At 38.5% G+C, this 19,946-nt stretch overlaps 1 protein-coding gene across 4 annotated transcripts; it reads left to right on the top strand.

Annotated features, from left to right (window-relative positions):
* The first annotated feature begins 2,772 nt into the window (after window positions 1–2,772).
* Window positions 2,773–19,740, top strand: LOC108673335 (zinc finger X-chromosomal protein). Of its 4 annotated transcripts, none has more exons than XM_047885477.1 (7): window positions 2,773–2,934; window positions 10,819–10,943; window positions 11,338–11,460; window positions 11,852–11,939; window positions 13,322–13,530; window positions 13,748–13,909; window positions 14,021–14,740. In XM_047885477.1, exons 1-7 carry the CDS (start codon window positions 2,892–2,894, stop codon window positions 14,672–14,674), a joined length of 1,404 nt encoding a protein of 467 aa, XP_047741433.1. In that variant the 5' UTR covers window positions 2,773–2,891; the 3' UTR covers window positions 14,675–14,740. The 4 variants fall into 4 exon arrangements, with proteins under 4 accessions (XP_047741433.1, XP_047741431.1, XP_047741432.1 ...); XM_047885475.1 differs by having other exon boundaries at window positions 13,061–13,530; XM_047885476.1 differs by lacking the exons at window positions 13,322–13,530; window positions 13,748–13,909; window positions 14,021–14,740 and adding exons at window positions 16,720–16,844; window positions 17,224–17,322; window positions 17,759–19,740 and having other exon boundaries at window positions 2,776–2,934.
* The last annotated feature ends 206 nt before the right edge of the window (window positions 19,741–19,946 follow it).

Below are 19,946 nucleotides of genomic sequence, written 5' to 3'. Positions count from 1 at the left end.
TCTATTACATGAACCATTATTTTTTAAAATTAATTTATAATAGGGCATACGATTGCATTAGCAGCATGTGTCAGATCGTGCTCGGAGACCACGTTTGTGATGTTCTGATTCATTGCCATAACACTAAATTGCGCGTAACATTCAATATGAAAAATTAAAGCAACGTGAAGCAAATGAATAGTTTCCTTTAATTGGCAAAACTTTTCCAAAGTTCTAAGCTTTCGACTGCAGTCAAACGAAGTTATGTAATGCCGCTTGAGGCCATGTCGTAAATGATAGATCAAAACGCATTATTCTATTGGACGTCACACAAAGTAGAAGTGCAAAACATTGTATTACAAAAAATATTAAACATTGTATTACAACACATACTAAACATTGTAATACAATACATACTAAACACTGTATTACAAAAATACTAAACATTGTATTACAATACATCCTAAACCTATTTTTCAACAAGTTGGAAATTTCTTCAGGTCAAGATTATTTCTACCAATCCCGCAAATGGTGATCATTTAATTTTGATTTACTGACGACGTAGGCTGTTCCCTGATGTTAATGGGGGCAGGATTTAATACATCAGATGTGTGGCACGAATATAATTTCCACTTGACTCTCTTATGCGATGGTCTTGTTACATGAGGAAATGTAGAACTCCGTGTACGTAAATGTGACAATCAATGTTTGTAATAAGTTTACGAATACCGTAGGTTATGCAGGAAAAAAAATTTGGCAAATTTAGGAAACGTAATAAATTTAAACGTAAAATGATTAATGGTATGTTTTGGTGATAATATTCCTCAATGAATCCTGCAAATGATATTAACTCAGAGCCTTCACTGGAAGAAATGGCTGGGTCTGGATAACCCACAATCATGAGTCAACCGCGTTTAAATGTCGATGCACATTTTTGACTCAATTGCCCTATTTGTGGTCATACTGGCCTATAACTGGCCCTTTAAATTTCAAGTATGACTCACTTGTGCCCTTTAAATTTCATGTATGACTCACTTGTGCCGTTAAATCGCTGAGACGCCCAGGTGCTCCCTACGTATCCGTGCTACGGGTGACGTCAAAAGCGTTCTGATGCCACAAGTGAGTCATGCCTCAAATTTAAAGGGTTAGTGTGACCCACAAATGGGGCAAGTGAGTCAAAAAGCGCATCGCTATTTGGATGTGGTTGACTCATCCAAGTGGGTCATCCAGACCCACACATTTATCTCAGTGATACTTACGATGCAGGGGCCATACTTTCAAAACTCGCTAAGTGAACGTAAGTACTTACGCTCTATTTTCTTGCCTATGTTTGGTGGATTTTGCTTAAAAGTCCGTCAATGATTGGCTGATGAACTTACGATCTCTTAACTTTTTTTTAAAGTATAGGCCCAGGTTCTTTGCTCATTAAGTTTGGTGTTCCGAAGTAGAGCAAAGTAAAATTTATCACTCAGACAATCGAGTGAGACTTTGTCCAAATAAAGATGCACTCCTTGCTGTTTTGTGGATCATTCTGACCCGAATGTGCAGTGCTATGTTCTGAAAGTCAGTCACCGTTTGGACAGCATGATCCTTTAATTTTTGTAAATGATGTAGTTACATCGTGTTATAAAACAAGCGCGATATTTTAAATAAGAAATATGTTGCACATTAAATATATATTTTACATTACAGTGATGAATTGCAGAAACTAAAATGACTGCTGTTTATGCATTTGTCATCACTGTACGTCAATCATTTTAATATAAATAAGATATTTAAATATCAATGTTATGGTTTAATATAAATTTGGTGATATATATTTCTTAGAATTACTTTAAACTTGTATTTTTGCACGTAAACTGTGTGTTCCTGTTAGGTATGCCAGTTGCAAATAAGTACACATTGCAGATGGGAACTAGTTAATGACTAGGTATAACAAGCGCCGATATAGATACTGATACTAATCATATATAGGTACTACGTACACAGATAGGTACTACGTACACAGATAGGTACTACGAACACAGATAGGTACTACGTACATAGATAGGTACTACGAACACAGATAGGTACTACGTACATAGATAGGTACTACGTACGCAGATAGGTACTACGTACATAGATAGGTACTAATGAAAGGTACTAGTTTATGAAGACGCTGCTATAGGTACATGCTACTGACAGGTACAAGTTAATGACAGGTACATGCTACTGACAGGTACTAGTTAATGACAGGTGCATCGTGCATGCTACTGACAGGTACAAGTTAATGACAGATGCATGCTACTGACATGTACAAGTTAATGACAGGTGCATGCTACTGACAGGTACAAGTTAATGACAGGTGCATGCTACTGACAGGTACAAGTTAATGACAGGTACATGCTACTGACAGGTACATGCTACTGACAGGTACATGCTACTGACAGGTACAATTTAATGACAGGTGCATGCTACTGACAGGTACAAGTTAATGACAATTGCATGCTACTGACAGGTACAAGTTAATGACAGGTACATACTACTGACAGGTACATGCTACTGACAGGTACATGCTACTGACAGGTACATGTTATTGATTGGTACATGCTGACAGGTACAAGTTAATGCCAGGTGCATGCTATTGATAGGTACAAGTAAATGCCATGTATGCTTTTCCTATAGATACAGGGCATTGATTCACACATAAACAGCACTTTAGAATCAGAATTGTAAAGCAAATATATTTACCTAATATGAACCATAACTAAGATGTCGTTTTTGTATCCTACTTAGGACGCCCGGTATCGTACCTATCATGAAGCCATGCTATCATCAGTTGACTGATAGTTGGCCACCGGTACACCGGCCGTTTAATCACTTTAATGCAATGAGTAAATGTTTTGATCATGAATTTATGTTGTTCTTGACTCATGGGAAGGCAATACAAGAAGAAATCACCAAATATATTTGTATGTATGTATATTTGTATACTTAAATGCGACTTTAAGATCCACTTGGCTTCTAAATGAAAAATCTACACTTGCTTTCAAAATACACTTGGGCAAATGAATAATAATAATAATAGCGGTTTCAGCGTTTATTAGGCTGTAAGCCTGTCGCCGATTCTTAACATCGCAGAACATTCACAGCATTTTGAGGTCTCGAACTAGCAACGCACTGCTACAATTCTGCTGTGCTTAACCGCCCGGACTCCTTGCCGATTCTGACCAGAAACTGTCGCACAGAGACAAAGCTGGGATCGAACCCGCGCCTCTCTAGTGCGTCAATCTTGGTACTCTAAACTTTAACAGCTGGGCCACATTGCCCACAAAAAATAATAGCGGTTTCAGCATTTATTAGGCCGTAGGCCTGTCGCCGATTCTTAACATTACAGAACATTCAGAGCATTTTGTGGTCTCGAACTCGCAACTCACTACTAAAATTCTGCTGTGCTTAAAACCGCCCGGCCTCTTCGGCGATTCTGACCAGAAACTGGCGCACAGAGCTGGGATCGAACCCGCGTCTCTCTGCTCCAATCTTGGTACTCTGAACTTTAACCACTGGGCCACCCTGCATAGAAGCAAGTGACTAGATGAAATCAAAACTCATCTGAAACTTAAAAAAAGACATTTGTTGTGACTTGTGAATGAATTCATAATGGAGCGTGAAAGAATACTTGGTGAGGAACTAAATGGTTTCAGCCTTCAGCTTCAGGTGTGACAGAACTCACAGAAGAGCAGAACTGCGGAAGATAACATATTTGTTGTGACTTGTGAATGAATTGATTGAAAGAATGAAGAGAGATGGAAAAAGAGTGTAGGCTTGGCGTTCATAGACATAGAAAAGGCATATGATAGAGTTGACAGAAAGTTGTTGTGCACTTGATTGCACTTGCAATTTGCAAATGCCATCAATGATTGATAAATTGACAATATCCAGAATTATATTAATGACATATAAATTGACTTACTTACTAAACATGATCATCAGTTAAGCCTCAGCTAGTCAGCCATGTTTTTAGCCAGGGTGGAATTCTAGAAATGGAGGTTCACTTATAAAAAAGCTTTCCACCCAAGGTGGAATGCTTCCCTTAGTCCTTAGATACAATGCTCTGCCAGGTGACTGACTATAAATGACTAACCCATTGAGCAACATTTTCTCAGTTATGGTCTCATAACAACTCAATTTTAAAATATGTACAGTTTCGAAGTTGATATAAGTAAATAAGATTTTCTGTGCAGTTTTGAATGAGCAAATGCAAATATGTATGGAGCGTGAAAGAATACTTGGTGAGGAACTAAATGGTTTCAGCCTTCAGCTGTGACAGAAGAGCAGAACTGCAGAAGATAACATATTTGTTGTGACTTGTGAATGAATTGATTGAAAGAATGAAGAGAGATGGAAAAAGTGTGTAGGCTTGGCGTTCATAGACATAGAAAAGGCATATGATAGAGTTGACAGAAAATTGTTGTGCACTTGATTGCACTTGCAAATGCCATCAATGATTGACAAAATGACAATATCCAGAATTATATTAATGACATAAATTGACTTACTTACTAAACATGATCATCAGTTAAGCCTCAGCTAGTCAGCCATGTTTTTAGCTACATAGCTCCTCCTGACTCCTGAGGCTCCTGAGTTCCACACTCAGGATGATGTATGTTTTCGGTGAATTTTCCCGCGCATTTTCACTTTTTTTAGCTATTGCTGTGCACAGTTGGCGCAATGTAATGAAAATTGATTATCTCTGCGCAAGTGTTCGCGCAATCCCGGCCATCTTTATTTTAGAAGAAATTTTCTCCAAAGTCATATGGCAACACTGAACACCGTCTGTTTACATTTCGTATGTATAACAGCCGCAGTTTACGATTAGGTACCGTACATTCCGTATCCGACAAGGTGGACAACCAGAAAAGTCAGAAGTAACCCGGACATGTCTTACATTTTATTATTGTCAGTTCGACTCTCGTAGTCAATATACTCGCGTATATTGTCGACTAAAATAGTAGAACTATTTTAGCTTTTTGAAGTACGGCGCACGGCGCATTTTTTTACCAACGTAGTACGGCGCACCGCGCAGGTCGTTAAAATGACAAAATAAATTCCCACGCACCTGGCACATCTTCCTGACCATGGCAGGCTGAGTTCAGACCTTTCTTTCACTTTACCTCGTAACTCATGTCTCATGATGTTAGAACTTCAATGTTTAAATGTTGACAATATTGTCAATATCACAATCAAAACTGTTCACAATCAAAAATGTTATAATATCACATTCAAAAATGTTATTCACAAATAAACATCAATCACAATGCAAAACTATTTCCATGCTGTGCAGAAGGCTTTGTTTACATATGGCTGGCTGACCGGAGCCTGTAACCAATCACAGCTAGAAAGCAGATAAAATTAAAATTCCATTAACAAATCACAGCTGGAAAGCTGAAAGGAGCTAAAATCACAATCCATCAACCAATCACAGCTGAAATTCTGGAAAGGGATAGTATATGTAAATAATGGACTGAAAGTGTAAAGTTCCTGGCCTTTCCAAGCTTTCAAGTCCTGCTGTCCAATATGCTATGTGTACTGGTTAACTTAATATCCCTCTAGAATTCCACACTGTTTTTAGCTACATAGTCGTAGCTCCTCCTGAGGCTCCTGAGTTCAGACCTTTCTTTCACTTTACCTCGTAACTCATGTCTCATGTCTCATGATGTTAGAACTTCAATGTTTTAAATGTTGACAATATTGTCAATATCACAATCAAAACTGTTCACAGTAATAAATGTTACAATATCACAATCAAAACTGTTCACAATAAAAAATGTTACAATATCACATTCAAAAATGTTATTCACAAATAAACATCGATCACAATGCAAAACTATTTCCATGCTGTGCAGAAGGCTTTGTTTACATATGGCTGGCTGACCGGAGCCTGTGGTCACGTCACATAACAAATATGTCCGAATATTGCCACACACAGTGTCGGAATATAGGGATTTGGTAGGTTTGCATTCTAAAGGCTTTTAAATAAATATGGCAACATTTTGTGACGTTTCATTGTTGCTGGCGCGTAGTACGGTGTTTTGCGAGTCACATAAAGCAAACAGAACTTGAGTAACGCATACGGTTATTTTTATATTGTTTTTCATTTCTTGATGCGTCCTTAATGTGTTGGAATATACCGCATTTACCCTAGTTTCAAATTAAATATAAAAAACCATTTATGGCACCTATTCGTTACCTCAGCTTTCAAATTGAGGAGAAACTCATCCGCAGTTGGAGAAACTTCTTGAAGAAAAGGCAATGCACAACAAACAACATCACACTTCACAGTTGACTGACTAGAATAGACTCAATAGTCAATAAAGTGCTCGAAAGTCAAAAATTTAGCATGAAAATTGATGAATCGAAGATGTGTATAGTATAGTATTGTATAGTAAATGGTAAAAGGAAAAGGCTGAATATTGGAACATTACATTAAAAAGCTAATTCTTTCAATTCAGCAAATTTCAATTAAGCCATGGCAATCCAAATATAGTATGCAAAAACATAAAAAGGTGCAAAGGACAAGCATGGAGCGTTGAGACTAATTACAACCGATTACAAAATAAAAAAATTAAATTGTAATACATTGTATTGTAAATTACAATAACAACTGATTAGTACAGTGAACTTGTTAGTACATTCAACTCATTAGTACAGTCAACTCTTTTCACTCACTTTAAATGGTTTCAAATTTCAAATGGTACTCATAATGGTTTCAAATTAAATATAAAAAATCAGCATTGCACCTATTCATTACGTCAGCTTTCAAATTGAGGAGAAACTTATTGGCAATTCATGTGAAATTGTCAATGGCAGTATTTAAGAAATGAAATGCCTCTAGGCAGTATTCATGTGAAATGCCTTTAGGCGGTATTGCAGAAAAGACACTGCACAATATGACACTCATCTGACTAAAGTAATGAAAAATTTAGCATTCAAACCTTTAGATTCTATGAACCTTGTGATTTCTATATTATTTGAACTTAAAAAGGCTCATGCACGGTTTGTACTAGTCATGAAAAACCTGGAAAGTTGGAATTTGATTTTTCATTCTCCAGGCCTGAAAAGTCATTGGATTTCATTTCAGGTTATGGAAAGTTGTGGAATTTGCAAATAAAAGAATAAAAAACGAAGTGTTATTCTGTATTATACTGTTTGTGCAGTCTCTTGTTTCCTGCATTCTGATTTGCATGCATGAAACCGGAGACTGAGCCACAGTCTTTTGTTTCACGTGTTCTGATTGGTTCTCGAATCATGCGATTGGAGAACCAATCAACCAATCACGTGATCTCGGTCACCAAGCTCAGTTGCATTGGACAACTTTTTGATATGCAGTGGGCCAGTGGCAGCATTCCATCTTCAGCATACAATTTCTACATCACCATGCCTGGGAAGTTTAAATTTCATGACTTGTGGTTAAGAATGAAGCTTATTGTGACTGGCTTGCTTGCAATCTAGAGCAGAAGGTATGGCAATATCATTTACATTGTGCTCGAAAGTCTTTGATGTGTCAGATATGGGGGAAGCAGCTCTGAAGAGACATGCCACCTTTGAAGAGCCATGAAGAGCTATGCATTTACACATTTGCTATTTATCAACTGTAAAAGATGATAGAACATGCATGGTTAGTCTTTCAGTCATGCTAAACCTGTCATATACGAGTCTTGGAAAATTATATTGATGGTCATGGAGAATCATGGAAAAGTCATGTAATTTTTTTCTAGATACCGGTACAAACCCTGCTCACTATATATTGAGTAAATTTTTACTTAACTATTGTCATGAAGCTGATGAATAAAACCTATGGAGTATAGAACTGAAGTGTCCACTGATCATTATGGGCAGGAGCTTCATCTGTAGTGGATGCACTGCAATTACCATGCCCACCGGTCATGTAATGAGGACTAACCAATAACCATCATTAGATTTGAGGCTGAGCCAAAAGTCTTCCAGCCACCTTGTTTGTTGCACACAACTGATTCTGCATGCATGTATAACATTTATTAAGGTTATTAAACCATTTCGTTGAATTTTAGTTACTGAAAAATTTGTAAGATAAAAGTTTGTATATTTTATTTCTTCATATGAGTACTATGTTAATGTACCATTTTTTGGTATCTCTGCTACTGTCTTTGCCATTGTTTTCATTTGGATTGTATTCCTGATTGCAAACGGAAAGAGTTTGCATGTATTAGGCTCTTAGCTGAGTGTGGCAGTGATAAGTTTTGTATATGTGGATTGAATTATAGGCAGTTTTTCATGGATTTGTGTGTGAAAGAGTAATGTTAATAATTGATGAATACACTTTGCATGCTTCAAAAAGTTTTAAACATGATTTTTATTTAAAGTGTCCGGATTACCCCATTTCCATGGGTAATTCGAGATGCTTTTATTTTGCGTGTGGCACCTTATGAATAGCTTATGGAATTTTTTTGGAGATGCCATTTGATATCCCACGCAAAGAGCTTTAAAATGAGCCTAAACTTGTTTATGAAATGTTTCATAGTAAGAAGTTATTAATGGAAATTTCTCAAAACCATCCCTTATTACCCCGTTTGATGGTATACATCCGAGGTATTTGCTTTCCTGAACACGCATTGTTTGTAGCTTTCAAACAAGTGCAAACACTTTGCAATTAATGTGAATAATGATCAATAAATATGATTTTTTAAATGAAAATTTGTAAATATTTTTATAAAATAGTCATTTATTAAAGTTCAAAACAGCCTTGTGCAAAAATTATTGCATGTACATCCATGGTAGTAGCTTTGTTAAACATGTCTTGTTTGTAGCTTTCAAACAAGTGAAAACACTTTGCAATTGATGAAACTAATGATCTATAAATACAGAGTTATTCAAAAGAAATCTAAGTATATTTTGTTAAAAAATGTTCATCCTTTTTTTTCTGAATTGCTTTACGCATAAACTAGAGCATGTACATACATGCAATTTGCTGTGTTAGATGCACTTTTTCAGCTGCCATAAAATGAGCCAGGAAGGCAGAAATGCCAAATTTTTTTTACTGACATGCCAAGGGAGTGGAAAATAAGAGGAGAGGTCATACAATGAACAAAGCAAGACAGGTAGTTGCAGAATAATAAATCATTATCCATGCATCAACAATGACAGTTCTGTTTTATCTTGTAACCAACCCTAACATGATTTTAACGCAAAAAAATTATTCCTGCTTTTGTTTATGAGGTAGAGGAGCGAGGAAAAAAGGGAGACTGAGGAGCATGCAAAAGAGGAGGTGGCTAGAGAGTAGTGAGCAAGAGAGGAGCAAGCTAGAGCATCAGCAATGACCCAAGATTTCAGCAGTTTTCCATTCAGCCGCATTGAGTGCATCAGCTGAAAGCAGAAAGTTATGCCTGTTGCTGTAATATTTATGATAGATGTTGATATATATTTTCTAGGGGCAAAATCTGTTACTTGCCACTAGATAAGCTACATTAGTAGGAATAAAAAGTAATAATATTTACAGATCAGATTGCATTGTCAAGATCCATTATCCTTACCTTGGCAGCAATGACGTCTTTTTGAAGTTGGCTGGTTTGTGGGTGTATACCTCCTGCAGACATCCATCTACAAATTGCTTGAAAGCTTCAAGTGTCTTGTATGCCTTGAATTCCTGCAAGGTGTATTGGCTGACAACAAACATCAAATACCTAGTTCAGTAAATCACTGTGTGAAATGGGAAGCAAGCTTACAAAATCTGCTCACCACTGCTTTACTGACACTTTGTAGGGATCAACATCATTAATATCAAACAATTTTCTTGAATACTGGTCTCTTACTGAAGGATGAAGATTTTGTCAATAGCTTAATCCTTTCTCCTTTGCTCCTTTTTTCTCCATTGCCACCTAAACATCAAATGTGTAGGTTCAAAATCTTGAGTAAGCTAAGGTGCAAGTGTGCAACAAACATGGCGGCGTAGCAATGTGGCTTACATGGAAACACAGGAGCTTGGTGAGCCCAATAAGACTAACACACCCATCAGAGGAGAGGGTTTCACTCAGAATTAGATGATCATTCACTTTCTTGTAATCTTGTATCAGCTCTTGCTAGGGAAGATATTCCTCAGAGAAGACCTACAGCAGTAATTCGTTGGTTGGAAGAAATGCCTGCTGAGCTACAGCATGGCAAACACCCGATGAAGATGTAGAGTAGCATTCTTTTATCCCTACTTTCACAATAATGTTTTTTTTGACAGTAATAAAAGAACAATTTTATTCATGTCACTATCTACTTACCATTTAGGTTGTTGCCAATCCGCCAACTAAAAGTACGCAATGTGTTTGGATGACCATGTGGTTTTCAGGTGTTAGGTGAACTGCAGTAGCCACATCCAGTTCACTTTCAAAATAACTTTCAACCAAAAACTAACCTGATGAATAATGGCTTATAATGTGAAAGAGTGCAGTGTGGTGCTGCACTAACTCTGATCCTGCAGTCAGGAGGTTTGCTCTGCTCAGCTGGTGTGCTGAGCAGAGCATCACTCAAGCAACTGCTGGTGCTTGCCAATTCAAATCTGAATGTTAGCTGCATGTTTGATGCTGCACTAATTTCCTTGATAATGAGTGTGATGATTTGTAAAATGCATTTTGATGCATATGCCTGCATACCCATGTAATCTTATGGAATTTGTTATATTAACCAAGTCAAATCTACTGATAGTAGATCTTAAAGAATGCTTCCATGATTATTAATCACAAGATTTCAATTTTCATTATTAGCAGTTATTTTTAATTGTTGAAATTGTTCATCTATACTGTTGTTGATTGTGATATAAAAATTTTTTCTGTGCAGCTGTAGAGTCCAACAACTTGAGTGCACAACAGAAAATGACCTCCTTTTACATCAAAGAAGAACCTAAACATGAAGGGAAGGGCATGGCTGTGAAGGAGGAGCTAATTTGCATTGATGGAATTGAGGTGAAATTGCCAACCTGTCAACTCAAAACTTTGGTCATGAAATTTCATCCATGCACAAAAAAATTGTAAATAAAAAATTATTCTTATTTCCATTTCAGCCAGAACTATTTCTGGCAGATTATATGTAAATGGGAAATTTTTCATGGAAATATGCACTGAAAAATTTAAGGATAAGAATTTGTTCATTGAATTGCTAATAAATGTAATCCATTTAATGTGCATTTTCATGAAGAAACTTGTCATGGTAATCTCCTATCACAATTTTTTTCACTCTAATAGGTACTGTTTGTACGAGTGAATTAGGTTTAATTTTATTTTGTCCAAATCAATTACGAGGTAACCAGGGAGCAATCGAGTTAAATTTCAGTTTGTGACTGTCATGTTCTTATCCTAGACTGGTTGTTGTGACCTGCCGACTCCACCTCCTCCACCTTGTGTGTCGTGCAAGGAGGAAAGCCACACTCATGAGGCTCACCAAGGCAGCACACAGGACATTGATGTTCAGCTGGAGAAACAGGTTAATGTTACATATTTTTGTTTAGAAATATTTTAGTTTATATTCATTTTGTTCAACATTTTCCACTTGAATTCCTCACTTAAGTGCAAGCCATGCTTGTGGGCCAAACAGCAATTCAACTGCCATACAAAAACATGCAAAATTAATGCACGTGTCTTTTTCTTGTCAACATATGGGAAAAAATATTGAAACAATTTGTTGGATAGAAGTATGGTATTAAGATAATTTTGATACATTTTTCATTCAGTTTTTTGAGAGAGTTAGAAGATCTTAATTTAATTTCTAAAAATATACATTGTTATTTCTAAAAATATACATTTCACACATTTTGTGTCTTTGACTGTAATTTATGTAAACCTTGCATTCAAGTGCACCTACTTCTAATTTCCAGGTTGGGGTGCCGTGCAAGGGTGAGGACAGCTCTGGCCAGGGAGCACAGATGGCTGCTCCTCAAAGGAACATGGATGAAGGAATGACAGGTATTCAAGGCAAAAATTGTTCAGACTCCACAAACGCACAAAGTCATTAAGAAGGATGCAGACTTTTGAGCAAGGTTTGGGAAGTGGCTGTACTGTGAATTGTGTGGCCACAGCCCTACTCATAGATATCATCTCATGATGCATATGTTTTCTATACATTGTTTGGGGGAGGGATTTCAGTGCAAGATGTGTGATTATGGATTATGTCGCTGCTCAGAAACGATTCCCCAAAACCAATAAATTATCAAAACATGGTAAAGGAATTTGAGTTATGTCACTACTGAGAGACAGTGCCTCAAAGCCCTCATGATTTCAAAACATTGTATAGGAGCTGGCTTCTAACGCCTCGTTCTCACATTGCCGGTTAAAGGGCTGGAAGACATCCGGAATCGATTCCTGGGGTACTGGTTATCAAACTGGAGATCTGGGAAATGAGATCCGGGAGTTCCTAGAGTTCCTGTAAGGCGTTGTAGAGTTCCTGGAAGGCAGAAAAAGTATTCAACATGTTGAATAATATTGCCGGGACGCCAGGAACCATAAAAATCTGGGAGTCAATCTGCTCTTCCGTTGCTATGTGAGAACTCAATGGTACGGCCAGGGGACCAGCCTGGGGTACCGGGAGTGGTGAAATCATCCCAAAAAAGCCGGAAATTCCGGAAGAGGCCTGGGTGTGTCGGATTTTCCGGCCAAAAACGGCGAATCCGGCCCTAAAACCGACAATTCCAGCAGTGAAAACGGGAGTTCCGGGCTGGTTGAGCAGGATTTTAGGGAAACAACCTGGAAATCCGGCTGTACAAGTGCCGGGCGAACAGTATGAAGTGCCGGGAATGCCGGTTGGCGGGGCGGACAAGCGGGAATAGCCTGCAAGCCTGCTTTTCCCGCTCTTCTTCCCGCGCTTCCGGCGCTAGGGGGCATTCTCTATATAAACGAGAGTTAGGGAGAGACGCTTCCATTTTCCTGCTGACTTTTAACTGATACACATGCCACATCTATTCACCACATCTACACACTGGGTCCTAGACAAAAGAAGCGTAGGGCGACATTGACCACAGAAAAAAGGACTACTACACCAGAGCCTGAGCCAAGTTCTCCTGCTAAGTCTATAAATTCTGTTGCTGCAGATTCTGGTGATGAATCTGATTACTCTATTGAGTCTGAAGTGGCAGTGCCTTCACCCCCACCTGCAGTCCAACGTCCAGATGAAGATATTTCCGTAATAGAAGAACCCCACGCTTCCAGTAGGCGTCGTCGCAAGGACAAGCTTGTTTTGCTTCATGAAGACGAAGAGGAACTGGCTCGGTGGTTCGAGGAGCACCCCATATTTTATGATAAGTTCCATAAGGGCTACAAAGATAAGAAAACAAAAGATCGCCTTCTTGCAGAGAAAGCCACTACACTGAAAACGCCATGCACAGGGGAACAGATTCGCACGTGGTTGGAATCCATGCGAACGGCCTATGGAAAGCTCGTCCGAGCCGGACCCTCTGGCAGTGCAAAGCCGAACCCCACAGAAAAGGAGATATGGATCATGCAGGCCTTCTCTTGTGTTGCCCCTCACATCAGCCGCATGCAGGGACGTGCTGGTGCTAAGGTAAGGTGACTTCTAAATTTTTCTATGTTGTGTTTTTGCAGCATCCTTCCATGTTACTAATATTCACATATTGTGTCAATATGTAAATCTAAGCCCTGCATCCTTCCTATACCTACTGTAAGTTTAATAAAATTAACATGAAATATCATTATATGAAACCTTGTACTTAAACTCCTCTGTTGAATATTTCTCCTACATCTAGTCTGTTACCTTACAGATCCGCAAACGCAAGGACTCGGGAGAAAGCTGCTACAGTGTGGAGTCTGGGGAAGAGTCCGGCACCTCGAGGTCCAGTGTGTCGATGGGAGGACCCTTCAAATCTTATGCTCGACGTGCCCTGTCTGACCTGGCTCCCCGCCCGGGGTCACAGGAAGCCACTGTAAGTCCCAAAAACATTTTAGCAGAATTTATAATTTTGTAAAATTGCTTCTCGTTGTGTATATATCATGTGCTTTGACAGTTGTTGTACTCCTCTTATGTATTGTTTCAGGTACTTGAAGGGCTCCAGTCAGGCATGCTGCAGTTACAGCAGAGGGTGGACAGCCTGTGTCAGTTGGAGCAAGACGATCTTCGGAACAACCAGCACCAGTGGGCTGACTATCTATATTCCAGGGCTCGCAATCTAGACGAGGAGGGTTGGATCGACCTCCAGGAGCAGTCCATGGAGCTAGTGGCAAAAATTGAAAGGCAGTATCGAGAACGTAAGTCGAAGGCTCGTTTGCAGATGCAGCTTCAACAACATCAACAACAGCAGCCTGCTGCTCCTATTCAGCAGCCATATTATTTCATGCCACCACCACCCTCTGCACCGTCTCAGCAACAGCCAACCCCGCAGCAACCAGCACCTTTTTCTATTGCTGCCCCTCCCCCGCCATCATACTACATGAACAGTCCAGCAAAAGTATGGCCTACGTTTGCTCCATCCCATGTAGCCCCTTCACAGCCACAGCCTGTCCCTGCACCTTCCTGTATTGGGCCTGGCAGGAACTCTCCTTCGGCACAAAGTAGCATTGCCGACATATCTTTTAGCTCCTTGTTCAGCACTGCATCGCCTGCCTCGCCATACCAGAACCTGCCAACTCAATCACCACTCACCTCGACGCCAGGAGCCAGACCTTCTGGTAGCGGCAGCGAAAATGTCTAATATGGACTGTAAAATATTAATGAAATTTAACTGCAATTTCTTTCAATAGCGGATTTGAAACTATGTAATTTTTATTTTCTTTTGTGCGAAAGCATTGTCACTTATTCACATTTTCAGCCTATGTGCTGTTTCAACTTTGTACTTTTTTATTTTTTTGCAAATGCATTGTCAATTGTTCATATTTAATACTATCTGCTGTTAAAATGATGTACTTTTTCACATTTTTGTGCAAGTTTTGTTAATTATTAACATTTCTTTCATGTCTGCTGATTAAACTTTGCAAATTTGCATTATATATACTGGTATGCATGTTTATATATTGTAAACACAATGTAACAATAAATGGGGTGTGATTAATTAAATGAAACATTATCACCATTTTCTTTTTTGTAAACACTTTCTGAAATAATTGTCTGGAATAATTTTGTAAACACTTTCTGAAATAATTTTGTGTTAAAGATGAATACAATTTTTTAACTGAAGCTGATACACATTTTTGCTTTTACTTTCCAAAAAGTTGTCCTTATTCAATAAAGTTCCTTAAACATTTTAATACGCTTTTTAACTTATAATACCTGTCCCCATTTACTTTAGATCTGAATATTGTGGAAAAGGTATCAAATTAAATAGGGGAACTTTTCAATAAACATTGAAAGCTTTGATTCACAACTAGCAGTGATTGTTACAGAATTTTTATTTAACTTGGTAAAACATTATCACAGCCATAGTTACAGTATGAAAATAAATGAGATTAAATTTATCTATATTTATATCTAACATTTTGTAAAAATCTTTTCAATATGAAACACAATTTAATATTGTACATATACAAATTGGTACAGAGTTGGAATGTGAAAGTCAAGTGAAATAGAAATTGCATATGGAAATGTTAGTATTACGGTATGTCAAAATAAATTATATCATAGCATGTTGCCAGTCAACCTGTCCCTCATTGTTCACCCATCTACACAAGCATTCTTGCACTTGTTTGGCATCAGTAAGCAGTCTTGGTCCCTCCAGAGGTGGTAACATCCCTCAGTGTCACTTCTTCCTGTCTCCAAGCACCTGGTTGCATGTGATGTGTCACTGGGTCCTCTCTGTCCAGACCTTCAGCAATCAGCATAGGATATCTTGTTCTCATGAGATTGTGTAGGAGACAACAGGCCAGCACCAATGCCTCGACTTTCTTGGGCGATTGTTGAAGGGTGGTGAGCAGACATCGAAACCTGTAACATAATAAGGACCAACAATTATTAACATATAAGTTTTGATGCAGAAAAACCACTACTATGAGGATGCTTTTTTTTCCTTGAACACATACCTGTGTGCAAGGATGCCAAAGGCGTTTTCCACCACTCGACGAGCCCGGGACAGCCTGTAGTTGTAGATTCTTTGCTCCACAGTAAGATTCCTGCTGGGTAGAGGTTTCATCAACCATGTCTTGAGAGGAAAGGCCTCATCACCGACCAAGAAGTAGCCTACATCTGTATCACCGCCTGGTAGAGGAGAAGGAAGAGGAAGTCCAAGGGAACCTTCCTTGAAGCACTGCCTAATCTCTGTATTCATGAAGACACCCCCATCAGATCCTGCTCCATTGGCTCCAACATACACATTCATGAACTTGTAATCTGAGTCTACAACAGCCATCAGCACAATAGAGTGAAAATGCTTGTAATTGCAGTATGCAGATCCAAAATCTCCTGTTGTTGTAGGAATGGAGGTGACCAAGTTGCAAATTGACAGCAACTTGTCATTTCTATACCTGGTTATGCACTACCGTACATATTATTTGCTAAGTGATAAAGTTTAGTTCCACAGACTCAATTTGTTCTCACAAGATGTGTTTAATTTTTGAGTTGTCTTGAGTATTTTTTAACTTATGAAATAGCTCAGAGTCTAACCCACAGACGGCAAATCTCGGAGAATGCATCCATGATAATTACTCAAATATTTAAATTTTGTAATTGGAATTAGTCATTTTCAATTGTGAACATTGTTCATATGTACTGATGATCATGATATTAATAATTTTGATTCCTGTGCAGCCATAGAAACCAATGACTCACCTGTAGCAGACAAAATGATCTCCATTTTCATCAAGGAAGAACCTGAAGATGGAGGAGAGGGCGTAACTGTCAAGAAAGAATCAACTTGCATTGATGGAATTGAGGTGAAGTTGTCAAACTTTGGTCATCAAATTTCATCCAAGGAAATTCAGTAGCTTTCCATGAAACTTCGTTTTGAGCTCCATTATAGTCAAACCAATTTTTGGTAAATTAGACATGTGAGATTTTTGCCAGGATTACCATTCATTTAAAGGTTTAATGATGAGAATTCATGCCTTGAATTGCTAACAAATGTTATCTATTTTGTGTGCTTTTGCATGAAACTCATCAACGTGATTCACCATAACAATTTTTTTTTACCATAATGCTGTTTGTTTGAGTGAATTAAATTTCATTTTGATTGATTTTATCCTAATCAATTTCAAGCTAACCAATGAGCATCTGAGTTTAATTGCTGGTAGTGACTTTAGTGTTGTTATGCAGACTGGCTGTGGTGTGCCGTGCAAGCAAGAAGCTCACCATACAGCACATGAAGCTCAGCAAGGTGGCTCCCAGGACATAGCTGCTCAGCTTGAGAAACAGGTTAATGCTATTTGGTGTTTTTCACTAATATTTGAGCCCATTGTCATTTATTTCAATATTTAAAACCTGATTGCTTCACTCAGTTGCTTGACAAACTGTTGGCCAAAAGGCACTTCATCCTCGAACAGACCACACAAGACTTCATAAAAGATCATCTAATTGATGAAGGGCTCTTTTCCCATGTAATATTTTGACACGCAGTGCGTTGCTTTTTTGAATAAATCGATGTAGAAAAAATTTGGTAAAAGAATTTGCTTGACGGAAGTACAAGATCATGAAGATTTTTATTCCATTTCCATTCCGCATCTTTCAGGAGTTTATGGGTATTAAATATTTTTTAAATTGTTACTTCTTTCAATATACAATGCATACATTTCATTTACTGAACCTGTATTTAAGAAAACTCTGTTGAAGTGCATCTTCTTCCAATTTTCAGGATGGAGTGCAACGCAAGGTTCAGCACAGATCTGCCCAGGAAGCTCAGACGGCTGTTCTTAATTTGAATTTGGATGAAGGAAAGACTGATATTAAAGGTAGTATTTCTTCAGGCTCTACAAATTCATCGAAAACGAATCAAATTTCTGAAGGCGGTTCAAGTAATAAGCTACAATGTGAACTGTGTGGCCATTGCTCTACACGTAAACTTCTTCTCAAGCATCATATGTTTTCTAAGCATGGTTTGGGGCAAGGATTTACATGCAAGATGTGTGATTTTGTCACTGCTGTGCAACGGCACCTTAAAAACCATATGATTTCAAAACATGGTGTAGGAACTGGGTTACACTGCAAGATGTGTGATTTTGCCACTGCTGAGAAACACTATCTCAAAGCACACTTGCTTTCAAAGCACGGTATTGGAGCAAGTTTCCAATGCGAGATGTGTGATTATGCCACCGCTGAGAAACGTAAACTCAAAACCCATATGGTTTCAAAACATGGTCCAGAATCTGGGCTGCAATGCAAGATTTGTGATTATGTTGCTGCTGAGAAACGATGCTTCAACGGCCACATGCTTTCAAAACATGGCATAGGTGCTGGGTTCCAGTGCAAGATGTGTGATTATGTCGCGACCAGGAAACAGAATCTCAAAGCTCACTTTCTGTCAAAACACAAAATAGGTTCTGGATTTCAATGCAAGATGTGTGATTATGTCGCTGGTCGGCAAGGAACCCTCAAAACGCACATGATTTCAAAACATGGTGTAGGAAGTGGATTCCAATGCGAGATGTGTGATTATACCACTGCAAAGAAACTTCTCCTCAAAACCCACATGATATCAAAACACGGTATAGGAACGAGCTTACAATGTCAGATGTGTGATTATGTTACTGCTAAGGGAATTCTCCTTAAAACACACTTGCTTTCAAAACATGGTATAGGAACTGGGTTCCAATGTAAGATGTGCGATTATGTTGCTCCTCGACGACAAAACTTGAAAATTCATATGATTGCAAAGCATGGCATATGAACTGGCTTGCAATGCCAGAAGTGCGATTATGTCACTGCTGAGAAATGTCTCCTCAACGCGCACTTGATTTCAAAACACGGTATAGGAGCTGGGTTCCAATGCCAGATGTGTGATTACGTTACTACTCGCAAACAACACCTCAAAACTCACATGAAATCCCAACATCCCATGCCAACCACGAACAGGGAAGATTAACTTGTAACTTACTTCAACCTTGCACTGGAAGCTGAAGTTGTCAATTTTCTGTAGAAGTAAATGTAATACAATATTATTATTATTAATGTATTTTGTGCAAAATTAAAGTTCATTGTGATTAAGAGAGTATTGACAAAGCCCGTATTATAAATAGATTATATTCTGTTGTCAACTTTCAATCTAGAAAGTTCTTTCTAGATTGAAGATTCTACTAGAAAGAATCTTCTTTCTTCTTGAATATTCTTCGTTTTAGATTCTTTCTTTCTTCGTGCAATAGAATAGAACTGATAGAGGGAATATTAATTTGGAATTTTGGAAGCAGTAGTTAAGGTTTTGGGAGCTGATTATGAGTTTAAGAGCGATGAGAGGTGACGTAGACAAGTTTTATAAAACAAGTAACATGAGAAGACATCGGGGTAAGGCCAGGATTATTCCTTTACCGCCAAATCGGACTTTCAAGTCGCCTTTCAAAAAAACACCTGTATATAGGGAATATTTCTCACTCGTATGGCTCAGTAGCCCAACTGGCCTCCGGCCCTTCAGATTACACTGCTATGCAAAGCTCAACAAGTGAATGAGCGGTTTGTTTACATTCGTTCGTCAGTTGCCCGCCAACTTCCGTGGCATTATGATATGCACTATCGCTCTAAGTTCGAACCTAAATCTGTCCAAAGTGCTTAGTCCCGCGTTTTGAACATCAATTTTGATTATTGATCAACTCCTGTGACTAGTTTATAGTAAAACTCAGTGTTTCCAAGTGCTAAGAAGACAGACATGTCTGCCTCTTCATCCGGCCACACAACAAGCTTAGAAGACCACAGCTCAACAATGGCGGACCTCTCGAGAACCGACGACTTTCCTTCGCCCTCCCCTGTCCTTGGCCGTACTGTGATAACAAAGAAACCTCGACTACATGCTAACCCCACCCTTTCAGCTGAATCTAGTTCTATGACATCTAGCA

The sequence above is a fragment of the Hyalella azteca genome, unplaced genomic scaffold (genome assembly GCF_000764305.2).
Source record: "Hyalella azteca isolate HAZT.00-mixed unplaced genomic scaffold, Hazt_2.0.2 contig17985, whole genome shotgun sequence".
In the NCBI taxonomy this organism is placed as follows: domain Eukaryota; kingdom Metazoa; phylum Arthropoda; class Malacostraca; order Amphipoda; family Hyalellidae; genus Hyalella; species Hyalella azteca.
This window is presented reverse-complemented; position numbering and strand designations above follow the sequence as displayed.